The sequence below is a fragment of the Notolepis coatsorum genome, assembly GCF_963971535.1.
Source record: "Notolepis coatsorum genome assembly, chromosome: 1".
Lineage (NCBI taxonomy): Eukaryota > Metazoa > Chordata > Actinopteri > Aulopiformes > Paralepididae > Notolepis > Notolepis coatsorum.
The window spans coordinates 243,556,719-243,574,835 of NC_140165.1; the positions used below are offsets into that span (position 1 = coordinate 243,556,719).

At 44.3% G+C, this 18,117-nt stretch overlaps 1 protein-coding gene across 1 annotated transcript in view; it reads left to right on the forward strand.

The window, feature by feature from the left end:
• The window catches only part of LOC311224497 (BCAS3 microtubule associated cell migration factor-like), a gene marked incomplete at its 3' end in the record, with an annotated part of 118,146 nt that extends 101,182 nt beyond the window's left edge, over positions 1-16,964 (forward strand). Inside the window, exons 13-14 of the mRNA XM_084309516.1 lie at positions 16,207-16,320; positions 16,935-16,964. Coding sequence (XP_084165642.1) covers positions 16,207-16,320; positions 16,935-16,964 — 144 coding nt within the window. The remainder of the gene's footprint in view (positions 1-16,206; positions 16,321-16,934) is intronic.
• Between the last annotated feature and the right edge of the window lie 1,153 nt (positions 16,965-18,117).

Below are 18,117 nucleotides of genomic sequence, written 5' to 3' on the forward strand. Positions count from 1 at the left end.
CATATGTTGTCTAAAGGGGGACATATGGTACAATTTAAGATTCTAATGATAATCGGCATATAAAGGACAAGATAAAGCATCGTTAATTTGTAAGAAACCTCAATGAAAACGGCGCAGGGTGCTATTGTTATGAAAATGTGATAGAATCCTATAAAAATGTGGACGCACTTGGCCTACGTTCCGTTAGTTTCTGAGTCGTGTAGTTTCTGAGTCGTGTAGTTTCTGAGTCGTGTAGTTTCTGAGTCATGTAGTTTCTGAGTTCTGTAGTTTCAGTGTCCTGTAGTTTCAGAGTTCTGTAGTTTCAGTGATCTGTAGTTTCTGAGTCCTATAGTTTCAGAGTTCTGTAGTTTCTGAGTCGTGTAGTTTCAGTGTCCTGTAGTTTCTGAGTTCTGTAGTTTCTGAGTCCTGTAGTTTCAGAGTTCTGTAGTTTCTGAGTCCTGTAGTTTCAGAGTTCTGTAGTTTCTGAGTCTTGTAGTTTCAGAGTTCTGTAGTTTCTGAGTTCTGTAGTTTCTGAGTCCTGTAGTTTCTGAGTTCTGTAGTTTGACTCCTGTAGTTTCAGAGTTCTGTAGTTTCTGAGTCGTGTAGTTTCAGTGTTCTGTAGTTTCTGAGTTCTGTAGTTTCTGAGTCCTGTAGTTTCTGAGTTCTGTAGTTTGACTCCTGTAGTTTCAGAGTTCTGTAGTTTCTGAGTCGTGTAGTTTCAGTGTTCTGTAGTTTCTGAGTTCTGTAGTTTCTGAGTCCTGTAGTTTCTGAGTTCTGTAGTTTGACTCCTGTAGTTTCAGAGTTCTGTAGTTTCTGAGTCGTGTAGTTTCAGTGTTCTGTAGTTTCTGAGTTCTGTAGTTTCTGAGTCCTGTAGTTTCTGAGTTCTGTAGTTTGACTCCTGTAGTTTCAGAGTTCTGTAGTTTCTGAGTTCTGTAGTTTCTGAGTCCTGTAGTTTCTGAGTTCTGTAGTTTGACTCCTGTAGTTTCTGAGTCCTGTAGTTTCAGAGGTCTGTAGTTTCTGAGGTGTCTTTCTCACTCACCAATCGGGGTTCCGTTCCATTCCGTACCGTCCTCATTCCGTTTCGGATGCGAACTTCCCCCCTCCCTCTCCCCCCTCTAGTTTGTGTACACACTTCAGTCTTGGTTCGCTCCGGGTTCTGTTTACGGTTTGCGTTTAGAGCGTTTACGCTTGCCGTTGGCGATGATGTCACGCTCGAAAATGTAAACAGGAAGTGTGTTAACACGGAGACTGGAGACTGGATGTTGATATAAAAGAAACAAATAACCAATAAATATGAAGTTATATTTGAACCTCTGTTGTCAAGCCTTGTCAATATAACCCACCCCCCTTTTCTCACGAATGGAACTCTGTTGTAGAGTCCGCTTTTGAGCGTTTTGCAGGGTTAACGATAACGCTAAGCTAACGGCTAACGCTAGTTAGCTTAGCCTTTTACTAGTAACATTGCTCGCATCGATTATATTGAATGTCATTGATCTACTGGTCGACCACGGCCGACTGGTTGGGCACAACTGGTCTAATAGAAATAAATGCATTCGAACAAGAAAGTATAGTATACAGCAATGGCTAATGCTAAGCTAACGGCTATCTGTCCAGCAGCTGGACTGGATCCAGCAGACTGGATGCTGATATAAAAGAAACAAATAACCAATAAATATGAAGTTATATTTGAACCTCTGTTGTCAAGCCTTGTCAATATAACCCACCCCATTTTATCACGAATGGATGGTGTTGTAGAGTTCGCTTTTGAGCGTTTCCCAGGGCTAACGCTAAGCTAACGGCTAACGCTAGTTAGCTTAGCCTAGTCTAGTATAGCCTGTAGTACTTATTTTTCAACAAAGAACGTGCAATAAACAAAACGGATACATTCACTGTGTGTTCTGCCTCTCATTTGTTGATGAAACAAAACTAACATCAACACAATTGAACACCAAAAGCTGAGTTTAGTCTCGTCTGCGCTGATTTTGTTAGCTTACATGCTAACGTGAATTGAATATGCCAGTATAACAGTATAGCATTGTGGCAAACGCTAAGCTAACGGCTAACGCTAGTTAGCTTAGCCTGTTCAGCACATTATCCCATCGCTCGTGGCAATTATATTCCATGTCATTGATCTACTGGTCGACCACGGCCGACTGGTTGGGCACCACTGGTCTAATAGAAATAAATGCATTGAACAAGAAACCAATGTATAGACATAGCATGGCAAACAAAATTGCCAGGCCTAATGCGAGCCAGGGAAGTGCTGTTTGTAACATGGCTTCATGTTTTCATCCACTGAGCTGTGAGGCTCCACATGCTTGTTTGGTTGCGGTCTGAACTCTCAAATTGCCCATAAATATCGTTTTTTGTGGGTATTGTCCAGTTGTTGCTGTGTGGTTTTATCTGCCCAAAATTCAAGCAAGCATGAAAAGCATTACAGTAACGACGTTGTGTGTGTCACGCCCCCCGCTCCCACTGGCCCGCATCCGAAACTACCTATTCCAAGCGTCCCAGGTTCAGCGGGGGGTAAAACGAATCAGCGCCGGTTCGATCCCAAAAGGGGTGTGTCCTTCTGAGTGAGAACACTCCCCCCCGTCCCCGAGGGCTCTGATTCGATCCCAATAGGTGAGTGAGAAAGGCCCCTGAGTCCTGTAGTTTCAGAGTCCTGTAGTTTCTGAGTCCTGTAGTTTCAGAGTTCTGTAGATTCTGAGTTCTGTAGTTTCTGAGTTGTGTAGTTTCAGAGTCCTGTAGTTTCAGAGTCCTGTAGTTTCAGAGTTCTGTAGTTTCTAAGTTCTGTAGTTTCAGAGTTCTGTAGTTTCTGAGTTCTGTAGTTTCAGAGTTCTGTAGTTTCTAAGTTCTGTAGTTTCTAAGTTCTGTAGTTTCAGTGTCCTGTAGTTTCAGAGTTCTGTAGTTTCTAAGTTCTGTAGTTTCTAAGTTCTGTAGTTTCAGTGTCCTGTAGTTTCAGAGTCCTGTAGTTTCAGAGTTCTGTAGTTTCTAAGTTCTGTAGTTTCAGAGTTCTGTAGTTTCTAAGTTCTGTAGTTTCAGTGTCCTGTAGTTTCAGAGTCCTGTAGTTTCAGAGTTCTGTAGTTTCTAAGTTCTGTAGTTTCAGAGTTCTGTAGTTTCTAAGTTCTGTAGTTTCAGTGTCCTGTAGTTTCAGAGTTCTGTAGTTTCTAAGTTCTGTAGTTTCAGAGTCCTGTAGTTTCTGAGTTCTGTAGTTTCAGAGTTCTGTAGTTTCTGAGTTCTGTAGTTTCAGAGTTCTGTAGTTTCTAAGTTCTGTAGTTTCAGTGTCCTGTAGTTTCAGAGTTCTGTAGTTTCTAAGTTCTGTAGTTTCAGAGTTCTGTAGTTTCTGAGTTCTGTAGTTTCAGAGTTCTGTAGTTTCTAAGTTCTGTAGTTTCTAAGTTCTGTAGTTTCAGTGTCCTGTAGTTTCAGAGTCCTGTAGTTTCAGAGTTCTGTAGTTTCTAAGTTCTGTAGTTTCAGAGTTCTGTAGTTTCTAAGTTCTGTAGTTTCAGTGTCCTGTAGTTTCAGAGTCCTGTAGTTTCAGAGTTCTGTAGTTTCAGAGTTCTGTAGTTTCTGAGTCCTGTAGTTTCAGAGTTCTGTAGTTTCTAAGTTCTGTAGTTTCAGAGTCCTGTAGTTTCTGAGTCCTGTAGTTTCAGAGTTCTGTAGTTTCTAAGTTCTGTAGTTTCTAAGTTCTGTAGTTTCAGAGTCCTGTAGTTTCAGAGTCCTGTAGTTTCAGAGTTCTGTAGTTTCTAAGTTCTGTAGTTTCAGAGTTCTGTAGTTTCTAAGTTCTGTAGTTTCAGTGTCCTGTAGTTTCAGAGTCCTGTAGTTTCAGAGTTCTGTAGTTTCTAAGTTCTGTAGTTTCAGAGTTCTGTAGTTTCTAAGTTCTGTAGTTTCAGTGTCCTGTAGTTTCAGAGTTCTGTAGTTTCTAAGTTCTGTAGTTTCAGAGTCCTGTAGTTTCTGAGTTCTGTAGTTTCAGAGTTCTGTAGTTTCTGAGTTCTGTAGTTTCAGAGTTCTGTAGTTTCTAAGTTCTGTAGTTTCAGTGTCCTGTAGTTTCAGAGTTCTGTAGTTTCTAAGTTCTGTAGTTTCAGAGTTCTGTAGTTTCTGAGTTCTGTAGTTTCAGAGTTCTGTAGTTTCTAAGTTCTGTAGTTTCTAAGTTCTGTAGTTTCAGTGTCCTGTAGTTTCAGAGTCCTGTAGTTTCAGAGTTCTGTAGTTTCTAAGTTCTGTAGTTTCAGAGTTCTGTAGTTTCTAAGTTCTGTAGTTTCAGTGTCCTGTAGTTTCAGAGTCCTGTAGTTTCAGAGTTCTGTAGTTTCAGAGTTCTGTAGTTTCTGAGTCCTGTAGTTTCAGAGTTCTGTAGTTTCTAAGTTCTGTAGTTTCAGAGTCCTGTAGTTTCTGAGTCCTGTAGTTTCAGAGTTCTGTAGTTTCTAAGTTCTGTAGTTTCTGAGTTCTATAGTTTCAGAGTTCTGTAGTTTCTAAGTTCTGTAGTTTCAGAGTCCTGTAGTTTCTGAGTCCTGTAGTTTCAGAGTTCTGTAGTTTCTGAGTTCTGTAGTTTCAGAGTCCTGTAGTTTCAGAGTTCTGTAGTTTCAGAGTTCTGTAGTTTCTGAGTCCTGTATTTTCAGAGTTCTGTAGTTTCTGAGTCCTGTAGTTTCTGAGTCCTGTAGTTTCAGAGTTCTGTAGTTTCAGAGTTCTGTAGTTTCAGAGTTCTGTAGTTTCTAAGTTCTGTAGTTTCAGAGTTCTGTAGTTTCTGAGTCCTGTAGTTTCTGAGTCCTGTAGTTTCAGAGTTCTGTAGTTTCAGAGTCCTGTAGTTTCAGAGTTCTGTAGTTTCAGAGTTCTGTAGTTTCTGAGTCGTGTAGTTTCTGAGTTCTGTAGTTTCAGTGTGGGCCGATACAAAGTACCGATCCATCTCTTTTTACTGAACTGTATAGACTCAACACCCTCAGATTGGGGGTCATTGGAGAAAGGACATTGACATACAATACATTATTTCTCTCCACTAGAAAAATCTACAGCGTTCCTACGCTACGTGTCAGAAATACAGCCAATCAAGTCACTTTGCTTCTTACAAGTGCTTGTTGGTATCAGACTTTAGTATTGTGGGGGGGGGGGGTCTCCAATAGGGCTGTTTCATACCGCGGTTGTGTGTGTGGCTAATCACAGCTGGATGCGGTGGTACCGCACTTCTATTAAAAAAAATAAAGTTTATATATTTGTATATATATTTTTTATTATATACAAACATGCGAGTTTACCCGCGATCATTATTAGAAAAAAATTCTAAGGCCGTAGGAGTCCCGAAACGATTTTAAACATGTTTGATAATCTATCTATTTGTCCATCAACGTTCTGAAATGTGATAACATTAGTAGGGTGTTGCCTGCTCCTTTAAGAGCGATGCGTTGTGGGATATATGCCCCCCTTACTTAAAACTAACGTTATTATAACACTATTTTAACGTTAGTGAATTTGAATGCACATACATAGCTAGTTAAATATCACAACTTGTGTCATCATTGTTCATCATTGGGGGACACTAAGTGCTGCCTCTCTCCGCCGTCCCCGCCACACTCGGGGCCACACCAACGTTATAGAGGGCTAGCCTATAGCTAAGGACTGGGTGTTTATTTCCGTTTGCAGCTCTCGATTCTTCATGTTAGTGACTAACGTTACACGCAGATTGGGTGCTGCCTCTCTGCCGTGGTCCAGACGCTAGCTACTGGCTAGGCTAGCTATCTGTAGCATTGGCGTGGTACCAACACTAGCTAGCTACTGGCTAGCCATCCACAACGCTGGCGTGGTACCGACGCTAGCTAGCTACTGGCTAGCCATCCACAACGCTGGCGTGGTACAGACGCTAGCTAGCTACTGGCTAGCCATCCACAATGCTGGCGTGGTACCGACGCTAGCTAGCTACTGGCTAGCCACCTACAATAGATAGCTAGCCTAGCCAGTAGCTAGCTAGCGTCGGTACCACGCCAATGCTACAGATAGCTAGCCTAGCCAGTAGCTAGCATCTGGACCATGGCAGAGAGGCAGCACCCAATCTGCGTGTAACGTTAGTCACTAACATGAAGAATAGAGAGCTGCAAACGGAAATAAACACCCAGTCCTTGAGAGAACGGTTTCCTGGTTTACTGTCACCACTTTACAGAGTGAATTACCCCGAAGTCCGGCTAGTTACATGACCGGGACTTCGGCCCTGCTCCCCTGTACTCTACTACGGTTCAGATTAATGCAGGAAAAGGTATACATTGGGGGCTCGAGTCCGGGATATGAAAATAAATCCTGATTTCATCTGTGAGTTGTAAACTGTATGGAAACGTGAAGTTAGCTCATGCTACTGGAAAACGGACGCCTCGTCATTAAATGGAGTTAAAAATTATGACGCCCCTTTTATTTTACCTGCGCTTGTCTGTTCTACACCCGCGGGTGACTTGACAACACCGCGGGATTGCGGTGATGCGGTTATCGAAAGTTTTCGGCCGAAAATGGCAAAAAATGGCCTTTCGGCTTTCGGCCGAAAGAGTTTTTTCACCGAAAATATAATACCGAAACCTCACACCTCACAGCGAGCTCAAAGGTGCGATTTAGTTTCGCCCCGTACTTTTTCACAGCTCAGCCTCTTTTAAAGCCGCAGCCCCGGCCGTTTTTAGCGCGGAGAGGCGCTGGGTAAACAGCCGGGTGTCGGGGTAATGAATGACTGCAGCCGGCGGTCACCTTGGGGGCTCGAGTCCGGGATATGAAAATAAATCCTGATTTCATCTGTGAGTTGTAAACTGTATGGAAACGTGAAGTTAGCTCATGCTACTGGAAAACGGACGCCTCGTCATTAAATGGAGTTAAAAATTATGACGCCCCTTTTATTTTACCTGCGCTTGTCTGTTCTACACCCGCGGGTGACTTGACAACACCGCGGGATTGCGGTGATGCGGTGGGTAAAACGAATCAGCGCCGGTTCGATCCCAAAAGGGGTGTGTCCTTCTGAGTGAGAACACTCCCCCCCGTCCCCGAGGGCTCTGATTCTATCCCAATAGGTGAGTGAGAAAGGCCCCTGAGTCCTGTAGTTTCAGAGTCCTGTAGTTTCTGAGTCCTGTAGTTTCAGAGTTCTGTAGATTCTGAGTTCTGTAGTTTCTGAGTTGTGTAGTTTCAGAGTCCTGTAGTTTCAGAGTCCTGTAGTTTCAGAGTTCTGTAGTTTCTAAGTTCTGTAGTTTCAGAGTTCTGTAGTTTCTGAGTTCTGTAGTTTCAGAGTTCTGTAGTTTCTAAGTTCTGTAGTTTCTAAGTTCTGTAGTTTCAGTGTCCTGTAGTTTCAGAGTTCTGTAGTTTCTAAGTTCTGTAGTTTCTAAGTTCTGTAGTTTCAGTGTCCTGTAGTTTCAGAGTCCTGTAGTTTCAGAGTTCTGTAGTTTCTAAGTTCTGTAGTTTCAGAGTTCTGTAGTTTCTAAGTTCTGTAGTTTCAGTGTCCTGTAGTTTCAGAGTCCTGTAGTTTCAGAGTTCTGTAGTTTCTAAGTTCTGTAGTTTCAGAGTTCTGTAGTTTCTAAGTTCTGTAGTTTCAGTGTCCTGTAGTTTCAGAGTTCTGTAGTTTCTAAGTTCTGTAGTTTCAGAGTCCTGTAGTTTCTGAGTTCTGTAGTTTCAGAGTTCTGTAGTTTCTGAGTTCTGTAGTTTCAGAGTTCTGTAGTTTCTAAGTTCTGTAGTTTCAGTGTCCTGTAGTTTCAGAGTTCTGTAGTTTCTAAGTTCTGTAGTTTCAGAGTTCTGTAGTTTCTGAGTTCTGTAGTTTCAGAGTTCTGTAGTTTCTAAGTTCTGTAGTTTCTAAGTTCTGTAGTTTCAGTGTCCTGTAGTTTCAGAGTCCTGTAGTTTCAGAGTTCTGTAGTTTCTAAGTTCTGTAGTTTCAGAGTTCTGTAGTTTCTAAGTTCTGTAGTTTCAGTGTCCTGTAGTTTCAGAGTCCTGTAGTTTCAGAGTTCTGTAGTTTCAGAGTTCTGTAGTTTCTGAGTCCTGTAGTTTCAGAGTTCTGTAGTTTCTAAGTTCTGTAGTTTCAGAGTCCTGTAGTTTCTGAGTCCTGTAGTTTCAGAGTTCTGTAGTTTCTAAGTTCTGTAGTTTCTGAGTTCTATAGTTTCAGAGTTCTGTAGTTTCTAAGTTCTGTAGTTTCAGAGTCCTGTAGTTTCTGAGTCCTGTAGTTTCAGAGTTCTGTAGTTTCTGAGTTCTGTAGTTTCAGAGTCCTGTAGTTTCAGAGTTCTGTAGTTTCAGAGTTCTGTAGTTTCTGAGTCCTGTATTTTCAGAGTTCTGTAGTTTCTGAGTCCTGTAGTTTCTGAGTCCTGTAGTTTCAGAGTTCTGTAGTTTCAGAGTTCTGTAGTTTCAGAGTTCTGTAGTTTCTAAGTTCTGTAGTTTCAGAGTTCTGTAGTTTCTGAGTCCTGTAGTTTCTGAGTCCTGTAGTTTCAGAGTTCTGTAGTTTCAGAGTCCTGTAGTTTCAGAGTTCTGTAGTTTCAGAGTTCTGTAGTTTCTGAGTCGTGTAGTTTCTGAGTTCTGTAGTTTCAGTGTGGGCCGATACAAAGTACCGATCCATCTCTTTTTACTGAACTGTATAGACTCAACACCCTCAGATTGGGGGTCATTGGAGAAAGGACATTGACATACAATACATTATTTCTCTCCACTAGAAAAATCTACAGCGTTCCTACGCTACGTGTCAGAAATACAGCCAATCAAGTCACTTTGCTTCTTACAAGTGCTTGTTGGTATCAGACTTTAGTATTGTGGGGGGGGGGGTCTCCAATAGGGCTGTTTCATACCGCGGTTGTGTGTGTGGCTAATCACAGCTGGATGCGGTGGTACCGCACTTCTATTAAAAAAAATAAAGTTTATATATTTGTATATATATTTTTTATTATATACAAACATGCGAGTTTACCCGCGATCATTATTAGAAAAAAATTCTAAGGCCGTAGGAGTCCCGAAACGATTTTAAACATGTTTGATAATCTATCTATTTGTCCATCAACGTTCTGAAATGTGATAACATTAGTAGGGTGTTGCCTGCTCCTTTAAGAGCGATGCGTTGTGGGATATATGCCCCCCTTACTTAAAACTAACGTTATTATAACACTATTTTAACGTTAGTGAATTTGAATGCACATACATAGCTAGTTAAATATCACAACTTGTGTCATCATTGTTCATCATTGGGGGACACTAAGTGCTGCCTCTCTCCGCCGTCCCCGCCACACTCGGGGCCACACCAACGTTATAGAGGGCTAGCCTATAGCTAAGGACTGGGTGTTTATTTCCGTTTGCAGCTCTCGATTCTTCATGTTAGTGACTAACGTTACACGCAGATTGGGTGCTGCCTCTCTGCCGTGGTCCAGACGCTAGCTACTGGCTAGGCTAGCTATCTGTAGCATTGGCGTGGTACCAACACTAGCTAGCTACTGGCTAGCCATCCACAACGCTGGCGTGGTACCGACGCTAGCTAGCTACTGGCTAGCCATCCACAACGCTGGCGTGGTACAGACGCTAGCTAGCTACTGGCTAGCCATCCACAATGCTGGCGTGGTACCGACGCTAGCTAGCTACTGGCTAGCCACCTACAATAGATAGCTAGCCTAGCCAGTAGCTAGCTAGCGTCGGTACCACGCCAATGCTACAGATAGCTAGCCTAGCCAGTAGCTAGCATCTGGACCATGGCAGAGAGGCAGCACCCAATCTGCGTGTAACGTTAGTCACTAACATGAAGAATAGAGAGCTGCAAACGGAAATAAACACCCAGTCCTTGAGAGAACAGTTTCCTGGTTTACTGTCACCACTTTACAGAGTGAATTACCCCGAAGTCCGGCTAGTTACATGACCGGGACTTCGGCCCTGCTCCCCTGTACTCTACTACGGTTCAGATTAATGCAGGAAAAGGTATACATTGGGGGCTCGAGTCCGGGATATGAAAATAAATCCTGATTTCATCTGTGAGTTGTAAACTGTATGGAAACGTGAAGTTAGCTCATGCTACTGGAAAACGGACGCCTCGTCATTAAATGGAGTTAAAAATTATGACGCCCCTTTTATTTTACCTGCGCTTGTCTGTTCTACACCCGCGGGTGACTTGACAACACCGCGGGATTGCGGTGATGCGGTTATCGAAAGTTTTCGGCCGAAAATGGCAAAAAATGGCCTTTCGGCTTTCGGCCGAAAGAGTTTTTTCACCGAAAATATAATACCGAAACCTCACACCTCACAGCGAGCTCAAAGGTGCGATTTAGTTTCGCCCCGTACTTTTTCACAGCTCAGCCTCTTTTAAAGCCGCAGCCCCGGCCGTTTTTAGCGCGGAGAGGCGCTGGGTAAACAGCCGGGTGTCGGGGTAATGAATGACTGCAGCCGGCGGTCACCTTGGGGGCTCGAGTCCGGGATATGAAAATAAATCCTGATTTCATCTGTGAGTTGTAAACTGTATGGAAACGTGAAGTTAGCTCATGCTACTGGAAAACGGACGCCTCGTCATTAAATGGAGTTAAAAATTATGACGCCCCTTTTATTTTACCTGCGCTTGTCTGTTCTACACCCGCGGGTGACTTGACAACACCGCGGGATTGCGGTGATGCGGTGGGTAAAACGAATCAGCGCCGGTTCGATCCCAAAAGGGGTGTGTCCTTCTGAGTGAGAACACTCCCCCCCGTCCCAGAGGGCTCTGATTCGATCCCAATAGGTGAGTGAGAAAGGCCCCTGAGTCCTGTAGTTTCAGAGTCCTGTAGTTTCTGAGTCCTGTAGTTTCAGAGTTCTGTAGATTCTGAGTTCTGTAGTTTCTGAGTTGTGTAGTTTCAGAGTCCTGTAGTTTCAGAGTCCTGTAGTTTCAGAGTTCTGTAGTTTCTAAGTTCTGTAGTTTCAGAGTTCTGTAGTTTCTGAGTTCTGTAGTTTCAGAGTTCTGTAGTTTCTAAGTTCTGTAGTTTCTAAGTTCTGTAGTTTCAGTGTCCTGTAGTTTCAGAGTTCTGTAGTTTCTAAGTTCTGTAGTTTCTAAGTTCTGTAGTTTCAGTGTCCTGTAGTTTCAGAGTCCTGTAGTTTCAGAGTTCTGTAGTTTCTAAGTTCTGTAGTTTCAGAGTTCTGTAGTTTCTAAGTTCTGTAGTTTCAGTGTCCTGTAGTTTCAGAGTCCTGTAGTTTCAGAGTTCTGTAGTTTCTAAGTTCTGTAGTTTCAGAGTTCTGTAGTTTCTAAGTTCTGTAGTTTCAGTGTCCTGTAGTTTCAGAGTTCTGTAGTTTCTAAGTTCTGTAGTTTCAGAGTCCTGTAGTTTCTGAGTTCTGTAGTTTCAGAGTTCTGTAGTTTCTGAGTTCTGTAGTTTCAGAGTTCTGTAGTTTCAGTGTCCTGTAGTTTCAGAGTTCTGTAGTTTCTGAGTTCTGTAGTTTCAGAGTTCTGTAGTTTCTAAGTTCTGTAGTTTCTAAGTTCTGTAGTTTCAGTGTCCTGTAGTTTCAGAGTCCTGTAGTTTCAGAGTTCTGTAGTTTCTAAGTTCTGTAGTTTCAGAGTTCTGTAGTTTCTAAGTTCTGTAGTTTCAGTGTCCTGTAGTTTCAGAGTCCTGTAGTTTCAGAGTTCTGTAGTTTCAGAGTTCTGTAGTTTCTGAGTCCTGTAGTTTCAGAGTTCTGTAGTTTCTAAGTTCTGTAGTTTCAGAGTCCTGTAGTTTCTGAGTCCTGTAGTTTCAGAGTTCTGTAGTTTCTAAGTTCTGTAGTTTCTGAGTTCTATAATTTCAGAGTTCTGTAGTTTCTAAGTTCTGTAGTTTCAGAGTCCTGTAGTTTCTGAGTCCTGTAGTTTCAGAGTTCTGTAGTTTCTGAGTTCTGTAGTTTCAGAGTCCTGTAGTTTCAGAGTTCTGTAGTTTCAGAGTTCTGTAGTTTCTGAGTCCTGTATTTTCAGAGTTCTGTAGTTTCTGAGTCCTGTAGTTTCTGAGTCCTGTAGTTTCAGAGTTCTGTAGTTTCAGAGTTCTGTAGTTTCAGAGTTCTGTAGTTTCTAAGTTCTGTAGTTTCAGAGTTCTGTAGTTTCTGAGTCCTGTAGTTTCTGAGTCCTGTAGTTTCAGAGTTCTGTAGTTTCAGAGTCCTGTAGTTTCAGAGTTCTGTAGTTTCAGAGTTCTGTAGTTTCTGAGTCGTGTAGTTTCTGAGTTCTGTAGTTTCAGTGTGGGCCGATACAAAGTACCGATCCATCTCTTTTTACTGAACTGTATAGACTCAACACCCTCAGATTGGGGGTCATTGGAGAAAGGACATTGACATACAATACATTATTTCTCTCCACTAGAAAAATCTACAGCGTTCCTACGCTACGTGTCAGAAATACAGCCAATCAAGTCACTTTGCTTCTTACAAGTGCTTGTTGGTATCAGACTTTAGTATTGTGGGGGGGGGGGGTCTCCAATAGGGCTGTTTCATACCGCGGTTGTGTGTGTGGCTAATCACAGCTGGATGCGGTGGTACCGCACTTCTATTAAAAAAAATAAAGTTTATATATTTGTATATATATTTTTTATTATATACAAACATGCGAGTTTACCCGCGATCATTATTAGAAAAAAATTCTAAGGCCGTAGGAGTCCCGAAACGATTTTAAACATGTTTGATAATCTATCTATTTGTCCATCAACGTTCTGAAATGTGATAACATTAGTAGGGTGTTGCCTGCTCCTTTAAGAGCGATGCGTTGTGGGATATATGCCCCCCTTACTTAAAACTAACGTTATTATAACACTATTTTAACGTTAGTGAATTTGAATGCACATACATAGCTAGTTAAATATCACAACTTGTGTCATCATTGTTCATCATTGGGGGACACTAAGTGCTGCCTCTCTCCGCCGTCCCCGCCACACTCGGGGCCACACCAACGTTATAGAGGGCTAGCCTATAGCTAAGGACTGGGTGTTTATTTCCGTTTGCAGCTCTCGATTCTTCATGTTAGTGACTAACGTTACACGCAGATTGGGTGCTGCCTCTCTGCCGTGGTCCAGACGCTAGCTACTGGCTAGGCTAGCTATCTGTAGCATTGGCGTGGTACCAACACTAGCTAGCTACTGGCTAGCCATCCACAACGCTGGCGTGGTACCGACGCTAGCTAGCTACTGGCTAGCCATCCACAACGCTGGCGTGGTACAGACGCTAGCTAGCTACTGGCTAGCCATCCACAATGCTGGCGTGGTACCGACGCTAGCTAGCTACTGGCTAGCCACCTACAATAGATAGCTAGCCTAGCCAGTAGCTAGCTAGCGTCGGTACCACGCCAATGCTACAGATAGCTAGCCTAGCCAGTAGCTAGCATCTGGACCATGGCAGAGAGGCAGCACCCAATCTGCGTGTAACGTTAGTCACTAACATGAAGAATAGAGAGCTGCAAACGGAAATAAACACCCAGTCCTTGAGAGAACGGTTTCCTGGTTTACTGTCACCACTTTACAGAGTGAATTACCCCGAAGTCCGGCTAGTTACATGACCGGGACTTCGGCCCTGCTCCCCTGTACTCTACTACGGTTCAGATTAATGCAGGAAAAGGTATACATTGGGGGCTCGAGTCCGGGATATGAAAATAAATCCTGATTTCATCTGTGAGTTGTAAACTGTATGGAAACGTGAAGTTAGCTCATGCTACTGGAAAACGGACGCCTCGTCATTAAATGGAGTTAAAAATTATGACGCCCCTTTTATTTTACCTGCGCTTGTCTGTTCTACACCCGCGGGTGACTTGACAACACCGCGGGATTGCGGTGATGCGGTTATCGAAAGTTTTCGGCCGAAAATGGCAAAAAATGGCCTTTCGGCTTTCGGCCGAAAGAGTTTTTTCACCGAAAATATAATACCGAAACCTCACACCTCACAGCGAGCTCAAAGGTGCGATTTAGTTTCGCCCCGTACTTTTTCACAGCTCAGCCTCTTTTAAAGCCGCAGCCCCGGCCGTTTTTAGCGCGGAGAGGCGCTGGGTAAACAGCCGGGTGTCGGGGTAATGAATGACTGCAGCCGGCGGTCACCTTGGGGGCTCGAGTCCGGGATATGAAAATAAATCCTGATTTCATCTGTGAGTTGTAAACTGTATGGAAACGTGAAGTTAGCTCATGCTACTGGAAAACGGACGCCTCGTCATTAAATGGAGTTAAAAATTATGACGCCCCTTTTATTTTACCTGCGCTTGTCTGTTCTACACCCGCGGGTGACTTGACAACACCGCGGGATTGCGGTGATGCGGTTATCGAAAGTTTTCGGCCGAAAATGGCAAAAAATGGCCTTTCGGCTTTCGGCCGAAAGAGTTTTTTCACCGAAAATATAATACCGAAACAGAAACAACCTGTAACCTAACGCGTGTTGTTGTGATGATGTCGCGCTGTCGGGAGTCGTGCTGTTTCTATGTAAACTCTGCGCGCAACGCGTCCAATAAATGCGTCTTTAACATCCTTATTTACTATATGCCCGTCGCGGTTAATCACTGAGTGATCTAATATGCATATTCTTCAGAGCGAGAGGGGGGGGGATAGTGTTTCTCACATTGACGCTGTCTGTCGTTGATAATATAATCTTTCTCGAGCATACACGTCGCGCGTCTACTGTGCCGAGTCAAGAGAGCACATTCAACTGGGGACTAGAAAGGTGCGCTCAGTAGAGCACAGATGTCCGCCGCGGCAAGTGCTGAATAAATGTTTTATGGACCCATAATAGTGATTATTTATTATTTAAGTTAAGTTTTGCCATAATCATATATTTTTCCATAATCATAATGTTACACAACATTGGTAAAAAAAATTCTATTCTATGAATCATTTTCGGCCTTTCGGCATTCGGTTTTCGGCCAACTGTTTTCTATTTTCGGTATCGGTTTCGGCCAAGAATTTCCCATTCGGTGCATCCCTAGTTATCGCGACAGCCCTAGTCTCCGATACCAACGCCCTGATGTTGCCTGGTCTCCCTGATTGTCAGTGTATTCAGTGTAACGTGCGATCAGTACAGTTCTAACACGGGACTCGCATTGCTTTTTGGAATTGGAATATTCTGACCTCAACATGGGATCACCTGCTTTACACTCAACTCATTCTCTATCTCTCACCTCTTTCTCATGCTTTCTACCTCCCTCTCTCTCCCTCTCGCTCTCTCTCCCTCTCGCTCTCTCTCTCACCTCTTTCTCATGCTTTTTACCTCCCTCTCTCTCTCTCACCTATTTCTCATGCTTTTTATCTCCCTCTCTCTCTCTCTCTCTCTCTCTCTCTCTCTCTCTCTCTCTCTCTCTCTCTCTCTCTCTCTCTCTCTCTCTCTCTCTCTCTCTCTCTCTCTCTCTCTCTCTCACCTATTTCTCATGCTTTTTACCTCCCCCCCTCTCTCACTCTCTCTCTCCTCTCTCTCTCTCTCCCTCTCTCTCTCTCTCTCTCTCTCTCACCTCTTTCTCATGTTTTTTACCTCCCTCTGTCTCTCTCTCCCTCTCTCTCTTCTCCCTCTCTCTCTCTCACCTCTTTCTCAAGCTTTTTACCTCCCTCTCTCTCTCTATATCTCTCTCCTCATTCTCTCTCTCTGTCTCTCCTCTCTCTCTCTCTCTCTCTCTCTCTCTCTCTCTCTCTCTCTCTCTCTCTCTCTCTCTCTCTCTCTCTCTCTCTCTCTCTCTCTCTCTCTTTAAGTGCCTACATGGCGGCTAACCAGAAACTGTTACACGGCGACCATCTCTGTTTAATAGAGTGTCAGCTTTACTGGCGAACCCTCTAAATGCTTGCAGTTCTCTCCTGCAAGGCCTTGTACACATGTGTGCACACACACACACACACACACGCACACACACACACACACACACACACACACACACACACACACACACACACACACACACACATGCTCTCACACACACACACACACACACACACACACACACACACACACACACTCACATGCTCTCACACACACACTCACACACATGCTATCACACACACAGACACACACACACACACATGCTCTCTCACTAACACACACAGACACACACACTCACACTGGCCCCTGTAAATGTCCAAACTCAACCCCCTCCAGTGTACAGTCCCCCCCCCCACCCCACCTACCCAACCTCCTCCAATGTACAGTTTCTTCCCCCTCAAATGTATATACTCTCTTTTTAGACTCTTTTTGTATCACAAACAGTACTGTATGTCATACAGTACACACACACACACGCACGTGCTCTCTTCCACACACATACACACACACATACTGTACCAAAGGTTAAACTGGAACACGTTCCCTTCCTGTGTTTTTCCCCACCTCGGTCTTGTCCAGTCTGACCCAAATAAACACGCCTCTGGCTTCCGCCCCCTCCTCCGCCTCTCCTCCGGGCCCGGCAGGGAGAGCCAGGGTCCGTCCGCCACCTCACACCTCACAGCGAGCTCAAAGGTGCGATTTAGTTTCGCCCCGTACTTTTTCACAGCTCAGCCTCTTTTAAAGCCGCAGCCCCGGCCGTTTTTAGCGCGGAGAGGCGCTGGGTAAACAGCCGGGTGTCGGGGTAATGAATGACTGCAGCCGGCGGTCACCTCCCAGGAGCCGTGTGGTCGGAGCCCGGTGCACATTCTCACACGCGGAGCCGGCCGCCGCTCAGGGTGTGGATAGTGTCACAACGTCACGCTTCAAAGCGGGATTCACGGCAGCGTTGACCGCTGGTGCCGCGTTGAGTCGCTGCCACTGTACAAACAAGATGGGGGCCTTTTTCCCCCGCGCGCCCTCCAGCCACTTCAAGCTTGTGATTAATTACTGTGAAGATGCTGGTCCTTTACGAGGCGGTTTAGAGGGCGCTGCTCGCCAAGCAGGGATCTCCCTTACACACCAACTCATAACCTCTCTCTCTCTCTCTCTCTCTCTCTCTCTCTCTCTCTCTCTCTCTCTCTCTCTCTCTCTACCTCTCTCTCTCTCTCTCTCTCTCTCTACCTAGCCTCTCTCTTTCTCTACCTACCTCCTCTACTGTACGCCCCTCTCCCCTCCCCCCTGTGCCGGTACTGTATTGCCGCCTGCAGCCAGAGTGTCTTCCAGAGGGGCTCCTGTAAGAGCAGGGCTGCAGCCTTCAGAAGCAGCCTGCACTCTGTCACTCTGCCGACACACTGTAACCCTACACTGGCCATAAACACCCTGGCAGAGGCCAGGGAGAGAGATGGAGAGAGAGAGAGATGGGAGAGAGAGATACGGAGGGAGAGAACCAGAGGGAGAGACAGAGGGAGGGAGACAGATAGGGTTGGGGAGGGAGACAGTGGGAGGCAGACAGACAGATACAGACAGAGGGAGACAGACAGAGAGTGTCAAGTCAAACTAGATCTCCCACCGCGTCAATACTTTAGGCAACTAACTTGCGTTCAGCGTTTCTCTGATTGGCCACGACGCCCATGTGACCGCGGCAGCGCGGAAATAGCTGCATTCTATTGCCATGCTCTGTGACAAACTCTAACCTTAACCAACTCCGAAAGAATGCCTAAACTTAACCCTAACCTTAACCAACTCCGAAAGAATGCCTAAACTTAACCCTAACCTTAACCAACTCCGAAAGAATGCCTAACTTAACCCTAACCTTAACCAACTCCGAAAAAATGCCTAAACTTAACCCTAACCTTAACCAACTCCGAAAGAATGCCTAAACTTAACCCTAACCTTAACCAACTCCGAAAGAATGCCTAAACTTAACCCTAACCTTAACCAACTCCGAAAGAATGCCTAAACTTAACCCTAACCTTAACCAAACTCCGAAAGAATGCCTAAACTTAACCCTAACCTTAATCAACACCGAAAGAATGCCTAACTTAACCCTAACCTTAACCAACTCCGAAGAAATGCCTAAACTTAACCCTAACCTTAATCAACTCCGAAAGAATGCCTAAACTTAACCCTAACCTTAACCAACTCCGAAAGAATGCCTAAACTTAACCGGCGAAAGAAATATTGCCATGCTCTAAGACAAACTCTAACCTTAACCAACTCCGAAAGAATGCCTAAACTTAACCCTAACCTTAACCAACTCCGAAAGAATGCCTAAACTTAACCCTAACCTTAACCAACTCCGAAAGAATGCCTAAACTTAACCGGCGAAAGAATGCACGTTTATATAGAGAGATGATCAAATTAAACGTAAAAAAATAAAATAAAAAATTGAAGTTATTCGAACTTGTCACCAACGCACCGCAGCTCCACAGCAAGGCGGCGAACGAGTTG